The 25,033-nt window shown below is 41.1% G+C and overlaps 1 protein-coding gene across 2 annotated transcripts in view; it reads right to left on the reverse strand.

Moving 5' to 3' along the window:
• The window catches only part of LOC311237502 (sarcoplasmic/endoplasmic reticulum calcium ATPase 2), a 109,341-nt gene extending 88,698 nt beyond the window's left edge, over positions 1-20,643 (reverse strand). For both annotated transcript variants that reach the window (XM_084325422.1, XM_084325421.1), the window contains exons 1-4: positions 20,093-20,643; positions 19,511-19,528; positions 19,292-19,374; positions 11,343-11,447 (exon numbers count right to left, since the gene is read on the reverse strand). In XM_084325422.1, the coding sequence (XP_084181548.1) occupies positions 11,343-11,447; positions 19,292-19,374; positions 19,511-19,528; positions 20,093-20,210 (324 nt within the window). In that variant the 5' untranslated portion in view covers positions 20,211-20,643. The remainder of the gene's footprint in view (positions 1-11,342; positions 11,448-19,291; positions 19,375-19,510; positions 19,529-20,092) is intronic.
• Positions 20,644-25,033: the final 4,390 nt, after the last annotated feature.

Raw genomic sequence — 25,033 nt, forward strand, 5'->3', positions numbered from 1 at the left:
TATCAAAGGCTGTAGTGAGACTCCGTTGCCTTGACTTCAAAAAGGACTTCAGAAACAGCCCCTAGCCATCTATATTCATCAGGGAGGGCCTCTACTACAGCACTACCCATACTGGCTTTGTTTCCTTCTACTGTAGTTAATGACCCGACCGTACCCCCACCCCCCAGGGCATTGGCTGGGCAGACATTTACAAGACAATACAACAGAGCTGTAAAGCATCAGACAGAGCCACACTGTACCAGCAGGAGGTGTGTGTTATCTAGCCGAGAAGGAGCTTTGTGTGTGAATTACAATGAGACCTTCTCTACGTGGGTAATTGCTCATTTATTTTATTTTTTACACATAACTGTTCCATGACAGTCGGAACATTTTAATTCCTTTGTTTATGTGGCGGTTAGGCTCAGTTAAACGGTTCTAAAAGGATGTAGTTTGGTTTCCACATCATGTGTGGAAAAGTGGCCATTTAGGCTCTACAACTTAGGCCCCGTTTAGACGGAAACGCTAGCAGGTGAATCCGCAAAAATATTTTTTCGGATGTGCCTTTCGTTTATACGGAAACAGCGTTTTTACGGGGTGAAACCGCAAAAAAGTGAGACTACCTTCCAGGGTGGAATTCCTAGAAACGCAAAAGCTTTGCGCTCTCGTCTAAACTGTTAAAACGTATAAATCTGATAAAACGATGACGAAAGGGTTGTCACGGCTCTGGTCGCGCGTACTGCTTACGTCACAGGTAGCAGGTATGCGCCAGTAGCCGAGACGTAAACAAAGCAAGTATGTCTGACTTATATCAACGGAGATCACCTGAAGGCTACATTGGCAGTACTTTTAACCCTTTCACTGCCACACGACAGAAGGTTAACCCTTTACTATCACACAACCGGCTGTCGTGTGGCAGTGAAAGGGTTAAATACACAAGAATCTGTCCCGCGGCGTGAGTGGACCCACTGTCTGAGTGACTCTGCTTTGGTGCAATCACATTCCCCATCCACAGTCTGCGAATCAGAGGCAGAGTAGGGCGGGTCTTCACAGCACGTCATGTGACATATGCGCCAATCGTGTGACAGTGGGGCTCCGTCGTCTCGAGTCGTTACAGCGTCGTCTGCACGCAGAATTCCATCCCAAAACGCTCGTCTAAACGTAAAATTTAAAGTGAAACCGCAAGATGACTTTTGCGGTTTCTGTTCACAAAACGCTCGTCTAAACGGGGCCTTAAACAAGTTGTAAAATACACTCTGGAAGATTCATGTAAAGTGACCACTTTATTCATTTCCAGATATTCCATTTGCCCACCCAAAATAATTTATAAAACTCCCAGAATGTCCTCGTCTAGAATACAACCTTCTGAAAATTCTCGGATTTTCCACAAATTCCATACCTACCAAGGACCCCCGTTTGTTGGAAACCAGAGTTTGAAAAAAAAAAGTCACTCCAAACTTTTGTACATTTTAGTATTGTATATTTTGTGTAGTGTTTGGTCTTTATTATTTTACTTGAAGCACACTTCCACGAGAGTCATACAGAACCAAGCATTTTCACCTTATATGTGACAAATAAATTGAAACTTGAACTACGACCCCCTAGGTATGGAATTCTTCATTTTAAAAAGGAACACGCCAACATTATGGGAAAGGTGCTTACAGTCCTCTGTGCATTCAGTAGAAAGTCATCAGGCTGCAAGCTAGCCTAGCACAAATGAATGAAAGCAGATACGGACCACTAGGCTAGCTGGTCCGTATCCGCTTCCATTAATTTGTGCTAAGCTAGGCTAGCTTTCTACTGAACAGAGGGGGAATTGGCATCCTACTTCTTGTCTGACTCTGGAGAAAAGGGTAAGCATATTCCCCATAATATTGGCATATTCCTTTAAACCTACGGGCAGTTATTTGATCTGAAGATCAACAGTTCAGCTAATTTACATGCATTGGGGTGCTTACAGAGCAAATTTGAAATTAATAGGCCAAAACTTGGTTCTGCAATCAAATGTCGCCAAAAACAGTTTTTGTTTTGCCAGTTCGTCATGGATGTAAATGAGGGTAACCTCTGTCTCACGAGTTGAAATAAAGGTTTGCAATTAAATTAAATATCTTGTCTACGGTGTAGGCAGGGTTGTGAGCATTCATAGATCTGTGTAGTTCTGACAAGCAGCAGAGGCAAGTAGGCCAATTACAGTGCCTGGGGCATACTTTTGGGCAGGTGTGCGTTATCTCCGCCGGGCAGCCTCTGTGGCCTGCGCCTGGACCGGAGACACCTCCATTGTAACTCTGGTGATAATTTGATGACGAAAACCCTGAATTAGCCTCAAGTCTGTGAAACAAGCCATGTTGTTGTCAAAAGTGACTCATGGATAAATAACATTCTGAAGATGTCATTCTTGAAGGCGTCTCTAGTGTTGATACAAATCACTGTCACCTCAGGCATGTTTATATTCGCATTACACAAGTATTGAAGTCACAATCTGCGTCTACTAGTCTTAAAAAGATAAATGTTTGTTTAAATCAAGTACTTTGGCTAGGCCCCTTAGTCCCAAGAGAAAACCCACATTTAGCAGGATGATAAAGGTCATCCGTCCTCCTCTGGCTCAAAAACAAACAAAACTGAGGACCTGGTACGGGTGGTGGTGGTGGGGGGGTTCCATGGCCCCAAGGAAGAGGTCAGCAAGACATATGCAGACAATCAGTTAGCGTTATGCGTTAGCAGACCACATCCATCTATCTAGCATAGACAAACAGCTCCATCAAATATACCGTCAATAATGCTCCATTACAAATATATATATATTTGGAATCTATGCACAGTCTAAAGGCACAAGTAAGAAAACATAACATGCCAGGCCTGAATAATAATTTATCATTCAGGTAATTATAATAAATATCCTTTCCCTCTGGAAATAAAAATGTTATCCAATTTCTGAATCTGCATCTTATTTAAATAATTTTTACAAGAATAATGCACATTATTTGCCTATCCAATACCTGGATTTATTAAGCCAGGTAGTTTTCAATACAGTCCCTCCCTATATATATTAGCATAACACAGTTGTTGGACCAAAACAGTAATACCCAAATGTGACTGTTTCTCTAAAAATGATGATCTGAATTTAAAGTCGACGGGTCCAAAACGGGTCCTTTATATGCCGAGTGAGTTTCATGATCCTAGAACCCATGAAACCCATGGGAAGCTAATTTAGAAGATGAGTGGATGTTAATGTGAAACGTTTTTTTTTTTTTTTTTATTATTATTATTAATATATATTTTTTTTTAATGGTAGTCATTCATAACGTTTCTTTAGGAGTCCAGAGTGCAACGCGCCACAGAATGGTGTTCTTCTGCGGTCAGAGGTAGCCGGCTGTAATGTAGATACCTTCTAGCCATTACTGTCCTAACCAACTAATGTTAGTGCAGCTTAGCTAGCTAGCTAGCAACATCCCAGTGACGCGGCAGTCCTTACATCAGCATGTTCTTCCTGCTCGATATGACATTTGTATGTTTCCCTCAGGTTCTTGCATGGATATGAGTTGTCAATGTAATATGCTAATATATGGGGCAGCGATATGGTTTTGCCAAAGACCCAAGGGTAGTGGCTAGAAGGCATCCGCATTACAGCAGGCCACCTGTGACCACAGAAGAGGAGCGTTGTGCACATTGGATTGTGGACTCCAAGAAAAACCTAGATGATGCCTCAACTGCTTTGTGAATGCCCGCTAGTCCTGAAAAACTGACTTTAAAAAAAGAAACACGGCAACATTAAGGGAAATGTACTTAACATCTTCTCCAGAGTCAGACAAGAAGATAATCATCAATTTCCTCTCTGTGCATTCTGGAGAAAGCCATCTGGCTGCAAGCTAACCTAGCACAGATACGGACAAGCTAGCCTAGTTTTTGGCCAAAAACACCTCTCCCGGAGTTAATCTAGACTAGTGGTCGGTATCCACTCAGATAACATTGTGTTAAGCTAGGCTATTTTACAGCTGGATAGAGGAAATGTATATCCATCTTCTTCACAGAATGATACCCTGTTTTAGCCTGGTATCATCCAGAGAAATTTATATCATTAGTCAGTATAGAGAAAATAGCTAATCCCATGCTGCCATCTCCATCCCTCTGCAATGCTTTTGCTGTAGTCAGCCCTGTTGCAGTGAGACATTTGGACATTATTTACAGAGGGTCTTTAAATCTTGTGCTGCCATCCACAAGGAGGGTGTAAGGAGCTAGCCTGGTAGCCAGGCTCATTTGTTACCGGTCATTGTGTTTATTCTACTAACGTTACCACTCAGTGTTTATTCTAATAACGTTACCGCTCATTGTGTTTATGAATGAATGAATGAATGACTTTATTTGACAATATAAAAATAAACATGTGACAGAAGAGCACAGTCGGGATATACTGCCAAGGATGAACACAAAAAAGCTCAGAGCTTATTTTCCATTGTGGTCCTTGTAGGGGGGTGGGGGAGTGTGATGCTTAAAACATGCATCATACAAAACACATCACATATACCATTTAACATTTATATACATACAGACTCTTACAACATGCAAGGGTGCCTTAAGCTAAGAGTCTAGGTCAAGTGTAGTCCCTTTTGAGCCATGTCTTCAGGCTGGACTTGAATCTAACGGCATTGTCTATGATTTTCAGTTCACTGGGCAGACTATTCCAATAGACAGCTGCTGAATACAGAAAAGACTCCTTCCCCATACAGCTCCTGAATCTGACTGGCACAAAGTCAGTTGAGCTGCGCCTAGTTTGGTATGCGTGGGTGTCTCTGATTCGGTTGAAGTAGTTGTTAAAGTACACTGGCACTACCCCGTGCACTATTCTGTGAACTAGGCACATCCCTATCTGGTTTACTCTGTCTTCCACCTTAAGCCATATCATGATCTCAAAGTGAGATGGGTCAAGGTGGGTTCGGGCAGGTAGCCTTAGTATTACCCTGATTTAGGGGTGGGCGATATATCGAGTATACTCGATGTATCGCGGATTGTTCTACCCGAGATGTAGTACTGTACTATATCGCGAACATCGAGTATTAGTTTATATGGCGCCGCCCGCGGCCGAGAGACACTCACAGTGCTTTCCTCGAGAAGGGACGGCGGAGCTATAGGCTAACGTTAGTGTACCGGTCCCGAGTGTAGCAGGGACGGCGGAGCTATAGGCTAACGTTAGTGTAGTCAGGGCTGTACAGTGCGATATAATGTTGCGGTTGTAATTTCATTAGACAGACAATGGCGGACCTTTAATAACATGCAATTTAATTGACACGAGCAATGAGCTAACGGTAGCTGCTAACCAAGGTATCATTAGGATTATGCTAAGCTAACTAGCGATAGCTGCTAACCCTGGAAAACGGTCAAAGCGGACTCCACAAGACTAGTTCCATTCATGAGGAAAGGGGGTGGGTTATATTGACAACGCTTGATAACAGAAGTTTAAACATACTTCATATTTATTGGTTATTCGTTTCTGTATATCATCCAATTTCCATCTCTGTGTGTCTCCATCTCTTCCTGTTTACATTAGAGTGTGACGTCATCACCTACGGCAGCTTAGACGATCAAAACGCGAACCTAGAACAAAACCCGAGGGGGGGGGGGCTGGCTCTCTTGTTCATTCTCGCCCCCTCTCTCTCTCTCTCGCTCTCTACATTCAGTAGCCAAACGTTACAGACAGTATAAATACTAACTGGATAAACATTTAATTTCATTATCTGAAATATTCTAAAATCATTAAGTCTGCTATAAGCTATTATACCTTTGTGTGTGATTATTATTTTCTCACAGTAGTGTGTATATATATATATATATGTCTGTGTTTGGCTAAAGTGGATAGAAAACACAGTACTGTGTAAAAGTCACCCAAGAGCCACCCAAGAGTTTTTATATAAATTGTCTTAGATGTAAATACACTTTTTTATTAGTGTGTCAGTAGACTACTCTTAGTACATTTTCATTAAATTATTTTTTAAAGCATCTTCATGGTTTAATAATGCAAACATATGTTGCAGGGACTTATTATAATCATCATATTGGCATGACTGTATGCATCAAAGGGTTAAATCAAGCATTTTTAAGTGCTTTAGAGGAAATGTCAAAATATCGCGATATATATCGTGTATCGCGATATGGCCAAAAAATATCGCAATATCATTTAGAGGCCATATCGCCCAGCCCTACCCTGATTAGCTTGTTTTGCGATGTCTGTAGTTTTATTTTCTGACTTTTGGGGGCACTGTTGTACCAGGAGCCACACGCATAGTCATAGTGACACTGTATGAGAGCTCCAGCAAGAATCTTCATCGCTGACTGATCTAAAAAAATGAGAGATTCTGGCTAGGTATCTAGTCCTGTTATTTATCTTTGTAAGTGCTTGGTGAGCCATGCTTTCCCCTGATAAGCTGTTTTCCAGGACGCAACCGAGATATTTCACAGATGTTTTGTCTGTGAGAACAGTATCTCCTATTCTAATGTTAAAACCTGGCGATTTTCTGAGCCTGACCTTTGACCCGAATAAAATGGACTCAGTCTTCCCCACGTGGAGGGACAGCTTGTTGTGGCCTAGCCAGTCGCTAACCTTCTCTAGTTCTACACTCAATGTCTGCTCAACCACTTGTTTGTCTTTGTGAGACACTAGTAGGCAGAGTCATCTGTGTATAAAAAAAGGTCACATGAGCAAGCTGCTTTCAGGTCATTTATATACAGGAGAAAGAGGAGCGGACCCAAAACACTCCCTTGCGGGACCCCGCACTCTACTGTCCGAGGACTGGAGAGTACTCCGTTTATATCTACCACCTGTTGTCTCCCTGTTAGGTAGGAACCAATCAATTTCTGAGCTGCCTCATTAAAGCCTAGGGCCCTAAGCTTCATTAACAGGATGTTGTGATCCACTGAATCAAATGCCTTCTGGAGGTCTAACATTACCATTACCATTACACATTATTCTACTAACGTTACCGCTCATTGTGTTTATTCTACTAACGTTTCCGCTCATTGTGTTTATTCTACTAACGTTACCGCTCAGTGTTTATTCTACTAACGTTACCGCTCATTGTGTTTATTCTACTAACGTTACCACTCATTGTTTATTCTACTAACGTTACTGATCAGGAAACACCATTACCGTTTGCCAGCAGCGGCCTGTATTTAATCAACTAAGGGAACCAATAAGAACAGCAGTTAGAACGCTGTCCCCGATTTGGCACCCGATTTCATTGCAATTTTTGAAAATCGATGTGGATATATACAAGGAAGGCCAATCTGTATCACAAAAGTAGAAAAATAATTTCGCGAAAGACTGGCTTCCAGGCTAGTAAGGAGCCACTGTGCCCAGCAACGAGACCTGCTCCAGGGTGTTTGTGTGTGCATGTCCCCTGCTGCCTGCCCATCATCGAGGTGTACACTGACAAATCAATAACACTTCCCCTGAGGAATCAATGCTTTAACTCTTCAGGGCCAGTGAGGACTCGAGGGAAACACAAGAGGCAGAAAGGCATAGAAAGGACCAAGAGGAGCGTGGAGGTTAGACGTGGTCAGTGGGCGGCGACCAGCTAGAGGTCTTCCCAGGCCACTTAGGCTAATGAATGGTGACCGAAATAGCTGCAGAGAAGAAAACTGGGACAGCCTGGGTTCCAGAGTGACTGAGAAAAAGGAAGAGAGAAATGTATAAGAGTCGGTCTCGCTCTACCCTGAGGGCTCCGATGGGAAGCCTGTCTATCGTCAGCCTGGATGGGGAGCGCTATCCAGATCTGGAAGCTTTCACAATCTAATAGCCCCCACCCCCAACCTAGCACCTCTAGTTTCACATGCCAGCTCCGACATCTTCTCTCACAAGAAAGACACCATCTCTAAAACTGGAAGTGGAACTCTAAAAGTAGCCACTGCCATTTTCTAGTACATGGGTTTCCGAACGTGTCAAACATGTCAAGGGAGGGACTCAAATAGAGGAGGCATTAGGCTCATCAAGGAAGATTTTGTCTTCAGATTATGTACAGAGTTGCATAACTCTACACTATGCGGGGCGATGGTGACAGTGAAACCTATGTCCATAGGTAATCATCCTTACATATTCTCTCAACATTCCAAATTCTAGTAAATGAAAACAAATATTAAGAGATTCCTAATTTTGCTGACAAACACCCCCAATAACCATTCAATGTTCCTCGAGAGTCCCCAGACCTGACTTTGGGAACCCCTGTTCGAGTAGTGTGGGAAAATTCCAGAATGTGGCCTTCAGCTGGTTTTTTGCCCACTACCAATGACCAGAGTCTGTAAAGAAGAACATCTGGGGAGACGGGGTCAGCTGGGCTAAGCTTGTTGCCTCTCAGCACAACCAGGGTGAGTGAGAGAGACACACACCCACCCACCCCGAGACAGATGTCCTGTAGCAGCAATCTGAGTCCAGTTAGCACAATGAAGAAGACCTGAGACAGATGTCCTATAGAGGTAATCTGAGTCCAGTTGGCACAATGAAGACCTGAGACAGATGTCCTATAGAGGTAATCTGAGTCCAGTTGGCACAATGAAGAAGCCCCGAGACAGATGTCCAATGACCTCATCCCCGAGGACCTCACTTGGACCCTCAACACCATGTCACTGGTCAAGAAGGCTCACCAGCATCTCCTCTTCCTAAGGAGACTGAGCAAAGCCCAACTGTGTCCTCAGATTCTGGTGAACTTTTACCGGTGCACCATAGAAAGCACACTCACCAACTGCATCACAGTCTGATACGGCGACTAGGGATGGGCATGAGTAATCGATTGCTCGATTACTCTCGATTACTCGTAGCTATGAGAAAGAAAAAAAATCGAGATAATAAATTTTTATGAAAAAATATATATATTTTAACGTATCTTTTCACATGTACCGGTATGTGTAAGATTATAACGGTTTGTTGGTTTCCTTAAACATATATACGTGAATGAAAAAAAAATCTAATATTTTCAGACTTTCCTAGGAGCGCACAGTAAATCTTCCGGTAGTGGAGATCTGCTACTGCTGAACGGATTTAGACAAAACACTGCCGGACCACTGAAAAAAGCCGAGATCAAAGGCTTTGGAAGGATAAGGAGGATGAATACAACGATGGACGTTGACGATATAGAACACTTTACTGGAGAGGATCATAGTTTTAAATGTGCTGCGACTCATTTCATCTAGTGCTCTTGTGCTGATCCAAGAAGATCTGCACGGCATGCCATACACACACGTTGCCCTGGAGTCTAATAAAACCACCCTGGATGCATGTCCCTCTAAAGCACGAGCCGAGGAGTGCTGATCAATGAGTTTCCTTGGATGAGTGCATTTGTCAACTGTGCCGTGGACGCGTTATCCTAATTAAGTTGATCAATCCTGCAGGGTCACACAAGACGTTTCTCTTGTGAACACAAGATGAAAATCTGCCCGCAATGACAACACCAACAAAGTCTGAAAAGACAGATGCTGGACTAAAGCCAAAGTGTTCTACGGTTTCCTTATTTTTAGTTAAACAAATTTTTTAACTTCTTAATTTACTGTAATGCAGCACTTTCATAGAAATCACAAGTGTGTTGGTCAATTCTGACAAGAAAAACATTGCTGTACAACTTCTACCGATCCATATCCACTCAACTATATTACTGGGCTCCTAGCCAGCATTTACCACTCATTAACACTGTCACTGCCACAGCATTAGAGTTGGGGTTTGAAAGCATTTTATCAAATCTGAATCCAGTATTGAATCTGCTCATCGACTCCAAATCCTTTCAAATCATTTATTGAATATTTATTTTGAATTCTTAGGTAATTATTCAGGAATGGGGTAGGGGTACAAATTCGTAGGTAAAGAATGTGTGGCATTGCTTTTATTGCAGTAACAGAGTATTCTGTCAGCATGCTGTAAGATAATGAATTCATAAATAACTATAATAGAATAAATATTGAACAATTGGGGTTGAGGCTGTGGTTATATGTAGAAAGAGAAGCAGAAAAAAAGATTTGATGATATTTATTTACTAACTTGGAACCCAAACCTACACAGCATGTTACCACAAAGTAGTTATCAAGTAATTTCATCTCATTTGTGCAGCGGATCCCACCCCCTTAATGCAGTAAATCATAGAGATGAAAAGAACAGCAGAGGCTAAATTCTTGAGCATCTATTTTTGGCTGTTTCGTTTATGGCATTTCACTTCCCAGAAGTTGTGTGGATCAGTCGTGGGCTGGGTGGGCGTTTCACTGGCTGGCCAGAAAGCTGCCGTGGGGATCGCTCCCAAGCGCTTTTCTCTGTATCCAATCACTGCCTCTTCCCATCTGGGGGAACGAGCTCAGTAGCCAATCACAAGCCAATGACAGTTGTGAGTCACTTGAGTGACCCAGAAATAACCTTGTCATTACACCAGTGAAAGAAAAATTCCTTCTGGTAAATTTTTTACGTCTTTCTATTCCTCACCCAAGTGTAACAGATACCGTAAATCCTCTAATAGTAACCCCGGCTTGTATTTGTTTCAACTGTAGCGGATACCAGGCTTGTATTAGGAGGAGGCATGTATAAGAGAGAGGCCTATATTTCTAATTTTCAAACCGATCATAATGAATAAATCAACATTTTGTGTCAGTTTGAACCCGGTTAATTTATTGAAACCAAGTACTGTATGAAATACGGTAGTAAACAGTGCAATTACAGGTGGTCAAAAAAAGTAAAATAAAGTAAAATAGTGCAATCACAATACTGGTATAATAATAATAATAATAATAATAATAATAATAATAATAATAATAATAATAATAATAATAATAATAATAATAATAATAATAATAATAAATAATAATAATAATAATAATAATAATAATAACTTCGTTTTATACAATTCTGAGGTAGGCTTACTCTCTTGGTAAACATTAACACCATACCATTATATGGTATTTACTGCACAGCCAGGCCAGCATATAACAACAATAACAAAATATATTGCCTATGGTAAATCCGTTGAGGGAAATACCGTAATTCCTCTAATATACATGAAACCCGGCTTGTATTAGGAGGCCGGCTTATAATTGCTTAGCTCAACAGCGCACCCGGTCATTAATGGAGACCCGGTTTTTAATTGAATACCGGTTACTATTAGAGGAATTACGGTATCCACTTTCTGTATTTTGTACCTACCTATCTGAGCACTTTGGTGTTATTTAGCAAAGTATCGCCAGAATTCCCTGATAGATACATTTTTATTGTGCCAGGGAATCGTTTATGCAAAGTAGGAAAAACATCCATCAAGAATTTTGTTTCAGAATATGGCTTGATTTTTCCATATAAGGATAAACCTATAAGCACATCCTTTGACACCAAAAGGCTGGTAAAAAGGTCTGTTTACCTGCCAGACTCCCACGATGGCGTTGGCTATGAGAATCAGCAGAATAACGAAAGGCTCCACAAACGCTGTAATGGTCGACTCTCCCTCCTCAAACCAGGCCAGCACCTGCACAGAGGAGAGAAAACAAACTGCCGGTTAGCAATACATTAAAAACCAGTCATCAACATTCAAAGATGTCAACACCTCGGGTCAACTTTATTTTTATCCACCCAGAATTGAAGAGGAACAGTCCCAAATCGAGAAAATGTGGTTGTATATGAATTCTTTTTGATCTACTGTCCCTAAAGCAGCTTTAATTGCCATTCATTTCAAACCGTGCATGTGGGGCAATAAAATCACGTTGTCACAAAGCACCAGAAAAAGATAGATAACATAACAATATTTTTGTGACTCTAGTATGGTGATAATATCGAATTGTGGGGCACCTGGTGACTCGCACCCCTACAAAGCACCAGTAACTAAAATGGAGAAGCACTGATCTAAAGCAGTAACATTACAGCTCAAACAGGCTACGTGGATCTCACAGATCCTAAGGTTGCTGGTAGTTGTGGCAGGCAGTGGTGAGAGTTCAGCGAAAAGTGTATCTGCAAAACACACTAAGCACTGTGCGTCTTTAATCAGTTGAGAAATCCATTCGTGGTGGGCCTGCCTGATACAATGGGTGCCACGAACAATGTGCAGCCAGGTCCATAATATTTGGACATCAATACAATCTTCATCATTTTGGCTCTGTACACCACAATGGATTTGAATTTGGCAATATCATTAGCTCATATTCAGCCAAATGCTTCAGAGATAATCGGATGGTGCTTCACAGTGCACATGGACAATGACCCGAAGCATGGTGCGAAAGCAACTTAAGAGTTTAAGGCAAAGAAGTAGAATGTTATGCAGTGACCAAGTCAATCACCTGAATAATTCAGCATGCATTTCAGACGACAATTGCAGTAGAGACCGGTCAGAGCATCACCAGGGACAAAACAGTGCCTGCTGATGTCTATGGGTTCTAGACTTCAGGCCGTCAGCAAGTGACTACAAAGGATTTGCAACCAAGTATTAAAAGTGACAAATTGACTTATGATCGTCAAGATTGTCCAATTACCTTTGGTCCTATAAAATGATGGGGGCACATCTGGTTTAATTTCTCGTCCATTGTGTACAGAGCCAAAATTTTGAAAATTGTGTCAAAAGTCCAAATATTTATGGACTCGACTGTATATGGAAAACATTGCAGATACACAATCTCGACATCTAGTGTGCAGTCATATTAAACAGTAACACACAAGCTTTGTTTATTAATGTCAGCATCAAAGACCGGTTGTGCTTAGTCCACACATTCCCTCAACAGTTTTCAGAACCCCACCCCCACACACATTCTAAAAGATGGTTCTCAACTCCCCCCCTCAAAAAGCATTGTTCCCAGCACAGGGGGCTCGACTTCCACTGGCTTGTCTTTGAAGTGGTGGTGCTCCTCTCCGCGCAGCTCTCTAGCCACTGAACGGAGTTAGGATGCATGGGTTTTAACTAGGGATGGGTACCTTTCACATTTGAACCGATACCGGTACATGTGAATCGATACCGGTACCCAACGGTACCTTTTTTCGGTACTTTAGTCTTAAGAAATTATTAATTATTACCTCAGTCGTAAAAAAATCCAAACTTCAAATAACTACAATTTCGACAGTTTTCGGCTTGTCATTGCTCCGACTGCTTTGTTGTTGAATCAAGTGAAATCCTAGGTAAGCATATATTGTGCGTGTGAACGTTGACATGAAAAGAAAAAAGTAAAAAAAAAAAAAAAAAAAAAAGTAAAAAAAAAAAAATTAATAAAAAATATATATATATATATTTTTTTTTCGGTTTCTCACTTGATTCGATACTCGGTAGTACCGACGTGTTTCGGTTCGGTACCTCAAAAGTACCGAATTCGGTACCCATCCCTAGTTTTAACTGCTGCAGTTCCAAATCCCCACATTATGTAAGACACAATACCATCCATGTGATGAGGCCAACCATCTTCAGTCATGAGAATGATGCAGAGGGGGAATAGAGACTGTGTAACTGTCTCATCTATTTTCAGATGTTTGTCTGTTCAACTGGCTTTGGATAATACGAGTCTCTAATTAAAGAAAATCAGGTCTGCAATATCCTTGGGGAGACAACAGGGTTGTTTCCCCTTTTGATGTGTTTTACTATTAGGTACATACTTCGCTACTATGTCTATACTACTATGTACTATGCCCAGGGGTGTAAAAAGTACCCAGAAATTATACTTAAGTGAAAGTATGGGTACCGTCTCAAAATCGTACTCAAGTAAAAGTCAAGAGTATCTGGCTAAAAACACACTTGAGTAAAAGTCAAAAAGTTTCTACTTTTCAATGTACTTAAGTACTAAAAAGTAAAAGTAAAAACTTTTTTTCTGACAAGTCTATTCTTCTGATGTGGCAGGTGTTTAATCAAAGATCCCCTCTTTCTAGTCTTGCACAAGGACCAATCAGCATGGGTATGGGCGGGTTAATTTTCCATTGATGGGGATTTGATTAGCTGTTTTTAAATAAAGCGTGGCCGCAGGTTTAATAACGTTAGTTCGGCCAGAGAAACAAATACTAATTAAAATGGTTGGACCTGCAAGATTTGTACTTTGTAGGTCTGCATTTTAAATGTAAGGAGTAAAAAGTATGTTTTTTAAAAGTAGTAAAAGTAGAAGTAGAAGTATACAAACCTAATAATAGAGTAAAGTCCAAATCCCCAAAAACAGTACTTAAGTATTGTAACGAAGTACAATTACTCAAGTACTTTACACCCCTAACTATGCCTTGCCTATACTACTACGCTAATATGTCTATACTACTATGCACTCAATACCACTTACCCTTAGCTGCCAGAGGTGTACCCCTCCTGCTGACGTGTTGTACACAACTTGTAAGTCGCTTTGGATAAAAGTGTCAGCTAAATGTAAACATAACCATGTAAATGTTTCAAATACAATGGCTGCATTAGGAAATATTTCAGAGGGTTCCTGCGGGTTTCAACAAGTTACATAAGACTTTAAGACCTTTTTAAGACCAGAACTCTGTTTTAAAACAAAGAGGCTGTCTGGATACTAGCAATGGGTCTGTGGTGGGGAGGAGAAGTCACTAGATGTAGGAATGTTTTACTTTTTCATTCATAGATTCATACGAAAATACAGTCTAGAATATAAATATGTTTTTATCGTTTTCTGCAGTAATTCCTAGAACGTGAGATATAGGCATAAACGCATATATAGATGATCAAATGCCGTTTGTTGGCGATACAACTATTAAAAATTTCAACTGTACATGATCCTAAACGTTATGACTGATCATGCGCGGATGAACGGGGGGGGGGGGGGGTCGTTTATAATTCCGTGATAGTCTGTAAATGCTTTATGTAGTATGGGTGATATATTGATGAGCAGTTTGCATGGATAATAATAAACAAACGCGCTGAAAATGACGTCAGTGTCCTCTTACCGTTCGACGATGAGACTGGAGGAAAAAGATCCCACTTATTTGATGGCTATCTCCTAAATCCATTTCCGGTTTGTCTAATCATAATACACGGCCAAATCGTATCGATTATTGCGTTATGGCAGCAATCGCTACACACGGACGTGTGTATACAGTCCCGCAACAATATGCGAGTGCCGGACGCATTTGTCAGATGCACCGGGATCACAAGAGATCCACTTCCGTCCACAATATGATCGCAATAACGTCGTACGCCGTGGATTGGCAGAATTCGCATGAACTTGAAACACGTCGTAAGCCGTTTCCGGCGTGGGATGTGTTAAATAACAAACAGCATTGCTTGTTGTAGTTAACAAAGAGAGGCAGAGTTGATCTTGCACACACAAAAAAAACGTATTTTTTTTAATACTCGCATTATTTTTCTCATATTCGAATCCCATGCCCATCGAACGAAGCTTCGAAGTATTTAAGACAGCCCTACAAAACACGGTCATTTTTCGCCCTATTTATGAATAGTTTTCAAATAAACGCTAGATTATCGATAGTACATGTGTACTTATGCACGCTAGAGAAGCGGGCTGAAAAATCGATTATGTATTTCCTGGTCAGCGCTAACGTCATACACGCACACAGACACGTTGAGATATGTATTCAGACAGATTCCTTACCTCACATCAGATGTTCTGCAAAAAGATTATTCCAATTCCTGATCGCCATTCCAAATATCGATCGCGTTTATTGATCCAACGTTAGGTACTCGAAACACATATTCCACACTGTTCTGAGGGTCCACAATGAATCTGATCAGCTCGGGTTACATGCCTGAGAAGTAAAATGTGGAATCCTGATTTTTTTTCTCATACATTTTCATTGAGTCCAATCCAATGGGTGCATTACCATCCTGGAGACGATAGGGGGCGGTATTTTCCCTGTTCGAGCTCATACAGTCCCAATGGTAACGTGAGGCTAGATTGATGAAACATTTATGGATATCGTTAATAAAAGCAATAACGATTAAATAACGAGATTTCTCATCATTGGCGCGTAAACGCATGGCATGAAATAACGAGATTTCTCGTGGCTGGCACTCAAAGTGTTAATGACCCAACAAAGCATGTACTGTATCCTAGTTTCAAATGATTCTGAAGAGTAATCGCAGGTGAAAAAACACATAATTTTAATGTAAGTATTGTACTGTATATACTGACTGACAGAAAATAGATTAGGAATAGTTTCTAACTTTCTATTTGAAAACACTGAAATAGTTGTCGATATGACAGCTAACTGGGAAGAGATTGAGTAGAGCAATTCTCCTTCAGGCTACGGCAGCGGAGCGCCAAGCCTCAACACCATTAACTCCCAAGACCCGGTAATTAGCTTGCATTAATTTATTGTAGTAAAGCAGTGAACATTACATGACAGCTAATTGAGAATTGAAAAGTGCTAAATGATGGCCTGTCATTTCCATTGGAATGTATTGGGGGGGGGGGGGGGGGTGTAAGGAATATTCTTCACCCCCAGCACCAGTTGAGCCAATACACAGATTCAGCCAAGCGTTTCAAAACCTACACTGCCAGTAGGGTTGGGTACCGTTCACATTTGAACGGATACTGGTACCTTTTTCGGTACTTTCATTACAACAAAAAAAATTCTAAACTAAAGTCTAAACTTCTCAATTTCAACATTGTTATCACACCACAAACCAAAACCCCTCCCTACCTCCCTCTCCCAAACTGTTCCTACAACGATTTATGTTGCATGATCATTTATTATGCATTATTCTTTTTTAGGTTTAAATAAACATTATCTGGCCATCCTCAGTCAATATCATCAAACTCCTCTGACCTCATTTGGTCTTTCCAAAGACCAGAGATGGGATGTGCGCGCACACACACAAAAGGGATAATGGCTTATAGCAGACTTAATGATTTTAGAATATTTCAGATAATGAAATTAACTATCCAGTTAGTATTTACAGTGTAACGTTTGGCTACTTTAAATCATTGAACGTAGAGAGGTTCAGCCCCCCCCCCCCCGTGATGTATTAGGTTTGAGTTGCCTCTTGGTCGCCTTATCTTTGAACCTCGGTTGTCAAGCCTCGTCAATATAACACCCGCCCAATTTCCTCAATAATGGAACTGGTGTCGTGGAGTCACTCCGCTGTGAGCGTTTCCAGGGTTAGCGGCTAACGCGTTAGCTCAGCCGCTAACCCTGGAAACGCTCACAGCAGTTAAGGTTTTACCGCGATGTGGACATAACAAGAATGGCGACCCGTTGCTCACGATTATCAGCGTCTTATGAAATGACAATTGCATGTCATTGAAGGTCCGCGCTGGTCCGTGTCTATAATGAAATGACAATTGCGAGTCATTGGAATTCAGATTATTTTCTAACTGGGCGGGTCTTAGGTACCGAAATGTGGCACCTATTGATCTAGCGTGAATCGATACTCTGTAGTACTGACAAAATGTTAATGTAAAAGCGGGGGGGCAATTGGAAAAGAGGTCTCAGTCAGTGGTGATTTAGAGGCTAAGACTATTCCTGGCTGTTGTCACTATAGTCGTGTTTGCTGGTTTACATTCTCGGCCACATGGCCACCAGCCAGAATTACAGGAGTGGAAAGGGGGTCACAAAAACGGCAAACTTGACTGGTGAGGCCTGGTCCCTAATGTACTCAAGAGCAACAATAACAGATTCTCCCTCTCTCTACGTTGACTGGTCGAGTGGCTTGCAGGGACGGGAAGCTTGATCAGATTCTCTATGTTGACTGGTCGAGTGGCTTGCAGGGACGGGAAGCTTGATCACAGATTCTCTCTACATTGACTGGCCGAGTGGCTTGCAGGGACGGGAAGCTTGTGCAGGAAGTTGAGAAATGTGTAAACTCGATATCTGTGTAGCCTCCGTACAGAAGAGGCTTCTGAGAGAGGCGTCCAGGATCGGCTGAATAGTGGTGACATGTTAACACTTCGGAACTCAAACCGCATAGGGGCCGGTGTCAAGTCGACATGGCACATAGCTTCCTCAGCTGCCCGTCACTCTCACTCTTTAGCAGACGAACACAGAATCAGACACGTAGCTTCCTCAGCTGCCAGTCACTCACTCTTTACCAGACGATCGCAGACTCGCGGAGACAGCATGCTTCTCATGCCAGTAGCATACCACAAGATTATCACACACGTTTAAAGTGACATCATTACATTTTCCTGGATTGACTGAATAGCGCACCATCTTTCATCACGGGAGACGGTGTGTATAAATCAAGACATATCACTGTGAATAAGCATCACAAGCACAGGGGGGGAATTACTCCCGACGTTGTTAGCACCATCGACTTGAAACGACACAGACTCCAAAGAAGTTATGATGACTTTATGATTTGCTGCAAAAGCATGTAGACGCAGCAGACTTCCAATAAAAATGTGGGGCCTGTATTATGAGAAAATGTTCCATTTCAAATGGCATCTGCGTTATGTCACCGGGCAGATTCTGGCCATCATTTTCTCTCGAGTAGCGTTCCTGATTGATCCAGTCCAGATTGCGGCCAATCAGGAAAAAAGGTACTATATACACACACACACATCACAGGATTGAAAGCAATACCGAGAAAGAGGGGCCACTGAACTCATCATTCGAAGGAGTCTAATGAAAGGTAGCAAGTCGCTGTTGCAGAGAGAAAACATCACATCTCGAAAAGGGAATTAAGAACAAGACTTGGCAAGCCTAGTTAAACCCAGCCACAACACTCAGGCAATGAATGTTTCAACAATGGGGAGTCAGTCAGTAAGGGACAGTCGTTATTGTAGGCCAGCCCTTAGGGTCCAGAAGAATCTACCCAACAAATTTTTTTTACCCTTCAACTGACAGGGTCACAGTCAGAGTCATTTGGGGCCACCTTGTGGCAATAGATGCTTGATTACATCTATAGTTTTGGAAAAAATATATATTATATACGGTATATATATTATTTTAAAGGATTTCGTAGGGCCCTACAAATGTGAGTGCAGTGTAGTAAACCCAGTTCCCTGTGGCATTCAAACCGCCTCTATGTTCAAATGGCAGGTGGTCAGGTTTTTGTATTTTTCCAAAGACCCAAGTATTCCTCCTCTGAAGAAACTAGGAAAAGAGCAGGCTTCTCGTATTCGCGAGGTCCATGTGAAATGTAACTGGATTGACTGGAGTAAGAAAATAATCTTGACCCAAAACTGGAGTATTATCGGTATAAGAGAGCCTGAGATTATGTTAAGGATTAAACTTTATAATATAATGATGGAACTATGGGATTTATGGTGGGATTGTGTACAGAGCAACCTTGCACGTGAACCCTACTGTATTTCAAGTTAAACTACAGGGAAAGAAACTATGGTAACCAAGTTATCGTATTCACCTAATTTGCCTTTATCTGGTCAACATACTGGGTGAACACTAAAAACAAACTGTGAATCTGAAACAAATACTTACAAATGATATGCAGGCTGCAAGCAGAAGGATCCTCACAAGCAGATCTTCAAACTGTTCAATCACCAACTCCCAAAGAGATTTACCTGTATAACAAAAGATGTTGTTACTGTATAACATTAAAGACTGACTGCTCCCAAACAAACACAGGGCTCCTTTGGAAGATTTGAACATTCATTAAACATAAATTAAACTGATTTAACTACATAACTATACACTTACCCTCCTCAGCTGGCAACTCTGTAGTTCATCCATTGGACACCACACAAAAGAAAGATGAATAGGGTTGTTAGATACAATTAACTACCATAATTATAAACAGTGACATATGGGGGGGGGGGACGTATAATTCTATGGATAGAAGAGGTTTATCGTATTCACTTTTGGTATGCCGTTATGAAAAACATTTTGTTTTATGTGATCAAGAGATAAACAAAAGGGCAAAAATAACGGGAGGGAGTAATATTAATTAATGGGAAATAAATTCGTAAAATAAAGCAAGTTGCATTTCAAAACTCAAGATCGTAGATATTAAGAAAAACAGATCAATCACATGCTCCCTCTTTCAAGGTATTTCGACATAGTATGATGACAGCGTATGATGACGACACGACAGTGGGAGAGCGTCGTCTGGTAATCAACGGTCCCCGGTTCGATTCTGGCTCCTCCCGGCAGCGCGTCGATGAGTCCTACACCGGCAGCAGGGCCGTCCAGTCACAGTGACCAGCTAAATGACTAGGAATCAATGTTCGACGTAACCTACGTTACACCCAACAACACAGTTCACCTTCATTGATCTCTTACCGTTGGGCCCATATTTCTCTCGCTGCTTCTTCACTTGCTCCAGAGCCAGACCCGTACTTTCATTCACGTTGAAGAAGCTGTAAACTTCTTCAACCGTCTTTGTGTGCGCGTTGTCCATGGTGGACGAGCAGTTCAAAGGACACTTATCTTTCGTCCTGCTAAAGACGCCCCTCGCAGTTTGTTCTCCTTTTGTTTTACTTTAATTAATGAAAGACGGTAACCTGTCGATCTTCGCGACAGGCTGCGTGTTGCCGGCTGAACACGGTGACTGTCACCGTGTGGATGAGACGGCAGCTAACGTTAGCTAGCGGGCTAATAGCTACACAGCTAACTGGTAGCCTCGCTCTCCTCCAATTCGCCGGTTCGCTCTCTCCGCTACCTCTACTGCCACAACAAGCTCTTCTTGACGGAATAATGATTCATGACACCGCCGCTGTCACTGGTGAATATTCTTCTTGATATCCCCGAAGAAGGAAAAACGTCCAAAGGGTTTATTATTTAGACATGTGGTCAAGTTGCAGTCCTCTCTCTAGTTGTGCTGCGTGTGTGTGTTGCGGAATCACCAGTACTGTGTCACCATCATCATCATCCTCAGCACCTCTCGCTGCACCTCTCGCGTGAGTCCGCTGCAGTGCTCGGTGTCCGCATGTGGAATCCGCTCATTGGTTGGAGATTCCGGAAGTCCCATTCTTTCTCCTTCTCCGGTGTGTGTCATCCCTCTCTCCCTCTTGCGCCCTTTCCACACACCAACAGATCTTTCTGTTGACTTTTTATAAAAAATTTTGCTCCACATATTGTTCTTTTACCAATTTCTTTTATCAGTTTTATTTATTCTATGTTTCTCTGTTATTCTATGTTTAGTCTTGCCTATTTTTTTTCTTCCTTTATTCTTGCTAGTTCTTATGTTCTTTTAACTGTAAAGCGCATTACAAATAAAATCTATTATTATTATTATTATTATTATTATTATGAATTTATTCTATTATATTCTCAGATATTTTCTTTTGATGTTACTGTTACTACGTTATTTGATTTTATTTTTACCAGAGGTGCATCAGGTTATTTGTACTTTTTACTTGAGTAAATAATTTGCACTCTTCTTTCATCACTGATTTGTGACACCATCACAGATGGTGCAGATGGAGACAGACAGTAGGCCTATTATTGATCCCCATTTCTGTATCTTTGAATGGAGGTCAGCAGGATACTAATTAAAAAATCAATGATGCCATCTATCCCATTCAGCCATTCTGGACCCATCTGTTAAGGGTTGCTTCCGTTTTTGGATTAGATGATGTGCATCATTGCTTCACTCAAGATAAAGTATAAATACTCACTGCTGATAATTGCACTGACTGTTAATTGCTATTTCCTTTTGATCTATTTTATGTAAAGCACTTTGAATTGCATCACTGTATGAAATGGGCTATATAAACGTGCCTTTCTCAAGTATAAATATTGAAATAGTTATACTTGAGTATCCAAGGTAAAAGTCTGCATTATATATGAGCTTCTTACTTATATATAGAATAATCAAATATAAAATGCATTATTTAATTTATATAGGTTCTCATATTTCAGAGATAGGGAGCATCCAGTATGCATTTTTAGTAACTCCATATGTCAGATAAATAGCCTATAGAGGAGTAACAAGAAAGATATTTGCGTTGGACTGGAGTACGAACAGGATATAATCAAAAATGCCTTATTTGCTGCCGTAAGCAATTTGACATGAATATCACTTCAGTATCATAACATCTGGCCAAAAAAAACAATATTCAGGTGACTGGGAGTATGGTAAGTCCCAATACTTGGTTTATAAAAAATTTGTCAAGGGAAAATTGTCAATCTTTTATTTGAGAGAGAGGGAAGAGTATGTAAACCGTAAGAAAAGGAGTTGTTACTTTGGTTGCAACTAACAAGGATTTTAATGAATGAAGACATTTCTTCATTAATGTTTTCCTTCATTGTTTGCACTAAGGATGCATTTTAGAATTTGTGTTACATTTTTATTATTTATTTTCCAACACCTCTTTCTTCGCTTGTATTCTGGTGAAGTAGCAACACGGTGCAATGCTTAGGAATGATAGCATGTTGATAGGGAGTAGATTATCCAAGAGCCGTCATTGCTACTAGTTGTGAAAGTTGAAGACAGTTGTTCTGATAGACTGACAGACAGTCGGTGCCAGTGATGTTGCACAGCTGACCTTATCAACCATTGTCTGAGTCTTTATCGTTGTCTCGGAAAACATTTATCTGGTTTAGACAGTAGAGCTAAAAGTAGTCTTTGGAATTGACCATATTCACATGGCAGCCATTAATGATGAACAAAGCGGGGCTCGCAACTCACTTTTGATGCTCCAAAGGTGTTTAATTGTGACAAAAATAGCAGATACAACTTTTCGACCCTTCCGGTCTTTTTCAAGTATGAAAGACCGGAAGGGTCGAAATGTTGTATCTGCTATTTTTGTCACAATTAAACACATTTGGAGCATCAAAAGTGAGTTGCGAGCCCCGCTTTGTTCATCTACTGTTTTTACAGTTTGGCTCAGCACCAAGGAACAGAGGATGTGCGTTATTTATTTTTATGAGCCATTAATGATACAACAGAGTCAGTTTTTTCATGAGTCCTAACCTCCTGTATTTACCCATAGATATTTTAACCTCTTAACACTTTCGGGGCCAACCACCTATATATGTTATTGGGCGCCAACGGTTAATGGCCAAAAACGTATATATATACATTTTTGGATCGTTTTCCCCCCCTTTTTTTTAAACTCAATTTTTATTTGCATTTATATTCACAAACATACAAATAGTAACATCTTTGATTGTCAATCTTCCACCGTTTGGCTTTTCAGGTGATTACACAGACATAGTGTACATCGCCCTTATACAGGCCTAAACCATAAAGAGAAAATAAAAAAAAATACAAAAATACCGTTCTTGCAGAAAGAAGAATATATACAATTATTGACTAAGTCATTCTTTGAATAGTAATCGCACATTCGTTGGCCTGTACAAAATCCAATGACGATATGTATATCTTCCTTGAACAGGGATATATAGAAAAGTTTTAAACTCAGTTTACCTTGCATTTTGTTTTACATACATATATACCCCATCATCCTTGGTTATTAATCCCACATCAGTTGGTTTCCCAGATACTTGGTACTAGGGATGCTCGATATTGGCTTTTTTACCGATACCGATATTCCGATATTGTCCAACTCTTAATTTCCGATACCAATATCAACCGATACCGATATATGCAGGGTACCCCCCCCCCCCCAAAAAACGGAATAATTTCAGGTAACTAATAATTTCACTGGATATATATATAACAAATATTGTTATTGTTTTTTTCTTTTTTTAAACCGATACCGATATTTTCCAATATCACATTTTACTGCCGATATCGGCCGATAATATTGGTCGGCCGATAATATCGGACATCCCTACTTGGTACTAATACTTAGTGTATGTCGTCCTTAAACCATCATATCAAATTATAATACTTGCTCTAAAAAAATTAAATTCTGACTCAGGTAAATATGCGCGTCATGGGTCCCTCCTTGAACCTCCTTCCTCCCGTATCCTTCTATTTCCTTTAAACCTCCCTTTTCTTTGTCTTTTTCTCTTTTTTTCCCTTCCCCCCCCCCCCCCCCCCCCCCTAAACTAAATTTTTATTTACATAGACTCCCAAACATACAAACAACATCCTCCTTGAATTATAATCTCACATCCGTTGGTCTTCCATGTACATTATACAAAGACGGAATGTACAACACTGTTAAACAGACATAAATAATAAAGTAAAAAAACATAAAACAATTGTCATACCAAAAAAAAAAAAAAAATAGAAAATACTAACTAAAGCAAAAATGTGCGACATGGGCTCAGAGACCCTCCTTGAACCTCTTTCCTCCTTTACCCTTCGCCCTCTTGTGTTGCATTTGTCCCTTCTTCTGTGATGTCGTTCTCGTTCCCCTTATAATCCTCCCACTTTCCCCATCTTTCCTAAAATTTCTCCTCCTGTAGCCTCAGCATGTGTGTTATCCTCTCCATATCCTGTATCTCCTCTACTATTCCTACCCATTGTGCTATTGTTGGTGGATCTTCCTTGTACCACAGTCTCGTTATTGCTTTTCTGGCCGATATCAGCATTATCTTTATTAAATATTTGTCCCCCCCTTGTATACCCTCGTGCGTCAGGTCCCCTAAGTATAACACCAGTCCCGTTTGGGGTAACCCGTATCCTATTCGTTTTCCCCCTTTTTTTTTTTTTATCCACTTTTTCTCCCATTTTCTATATTTTCCTCCCATCCCAATTTCGTATCATCCAATTCAACCCTCCCCTGTCACGAACGCTGTTTCTTGCCTCCCACAAGCCGGCTGCAATGTGGACTAAGTCATACATAGCACAAGTCCCCTCCGGTACTTGAGGTAACAGCAGTCGCATCTTTTCACCTGCGCAGCTCGATCTCTCAGTGGCGAGGAGTAACGCGTGGGAGGCTCACGCTGCCCCCGACACTTCCTGATTCTACTGCGCAGGCGCACCAACCGACCTGTAGGAGTCGCTGTCCACAACGCCCGATCCCCACCCATCAGTTTCCCACCCCCTAATACGGCCAATGTGTATTAGTATGAACGACCAGCTAAACTGAAAGCAATGTGGAGCACTGGGCTCGAACAGGCGAGCCCAGCCTCTCTGCATTCGTGGGGAGCGCCTTGCCCACTACGCCATGTAGCCGCCCTTTGTTTTCCCTTTTTTACGATTTTAATATCCTTTTCTTTTTTTTAAACAAAACATTTTATTTGCAGTTTTAGTTTTAGTTTACAAACATACATCAAGTCAAGTCAAGTCAATTTTATTTATATAGCACATTTCCAGGCAGCAGCAGCTGGCACCAAAGTGCTTCACAGGCAGGTTGATAAAAA

Source organism: Notolepis coatsorum (genome assembly GCF_963971535.1).
Source record: "Notolepis coatsorum genome assembly, chromosome: 11".
NCBI classification, from domain to species: domain Eukaryota; kingdom Metazoa; phylum Chordata; class Actinopteri; order Aulopiformes; family Paralepididae; genus Notolepis; species Notolepis coatsorum.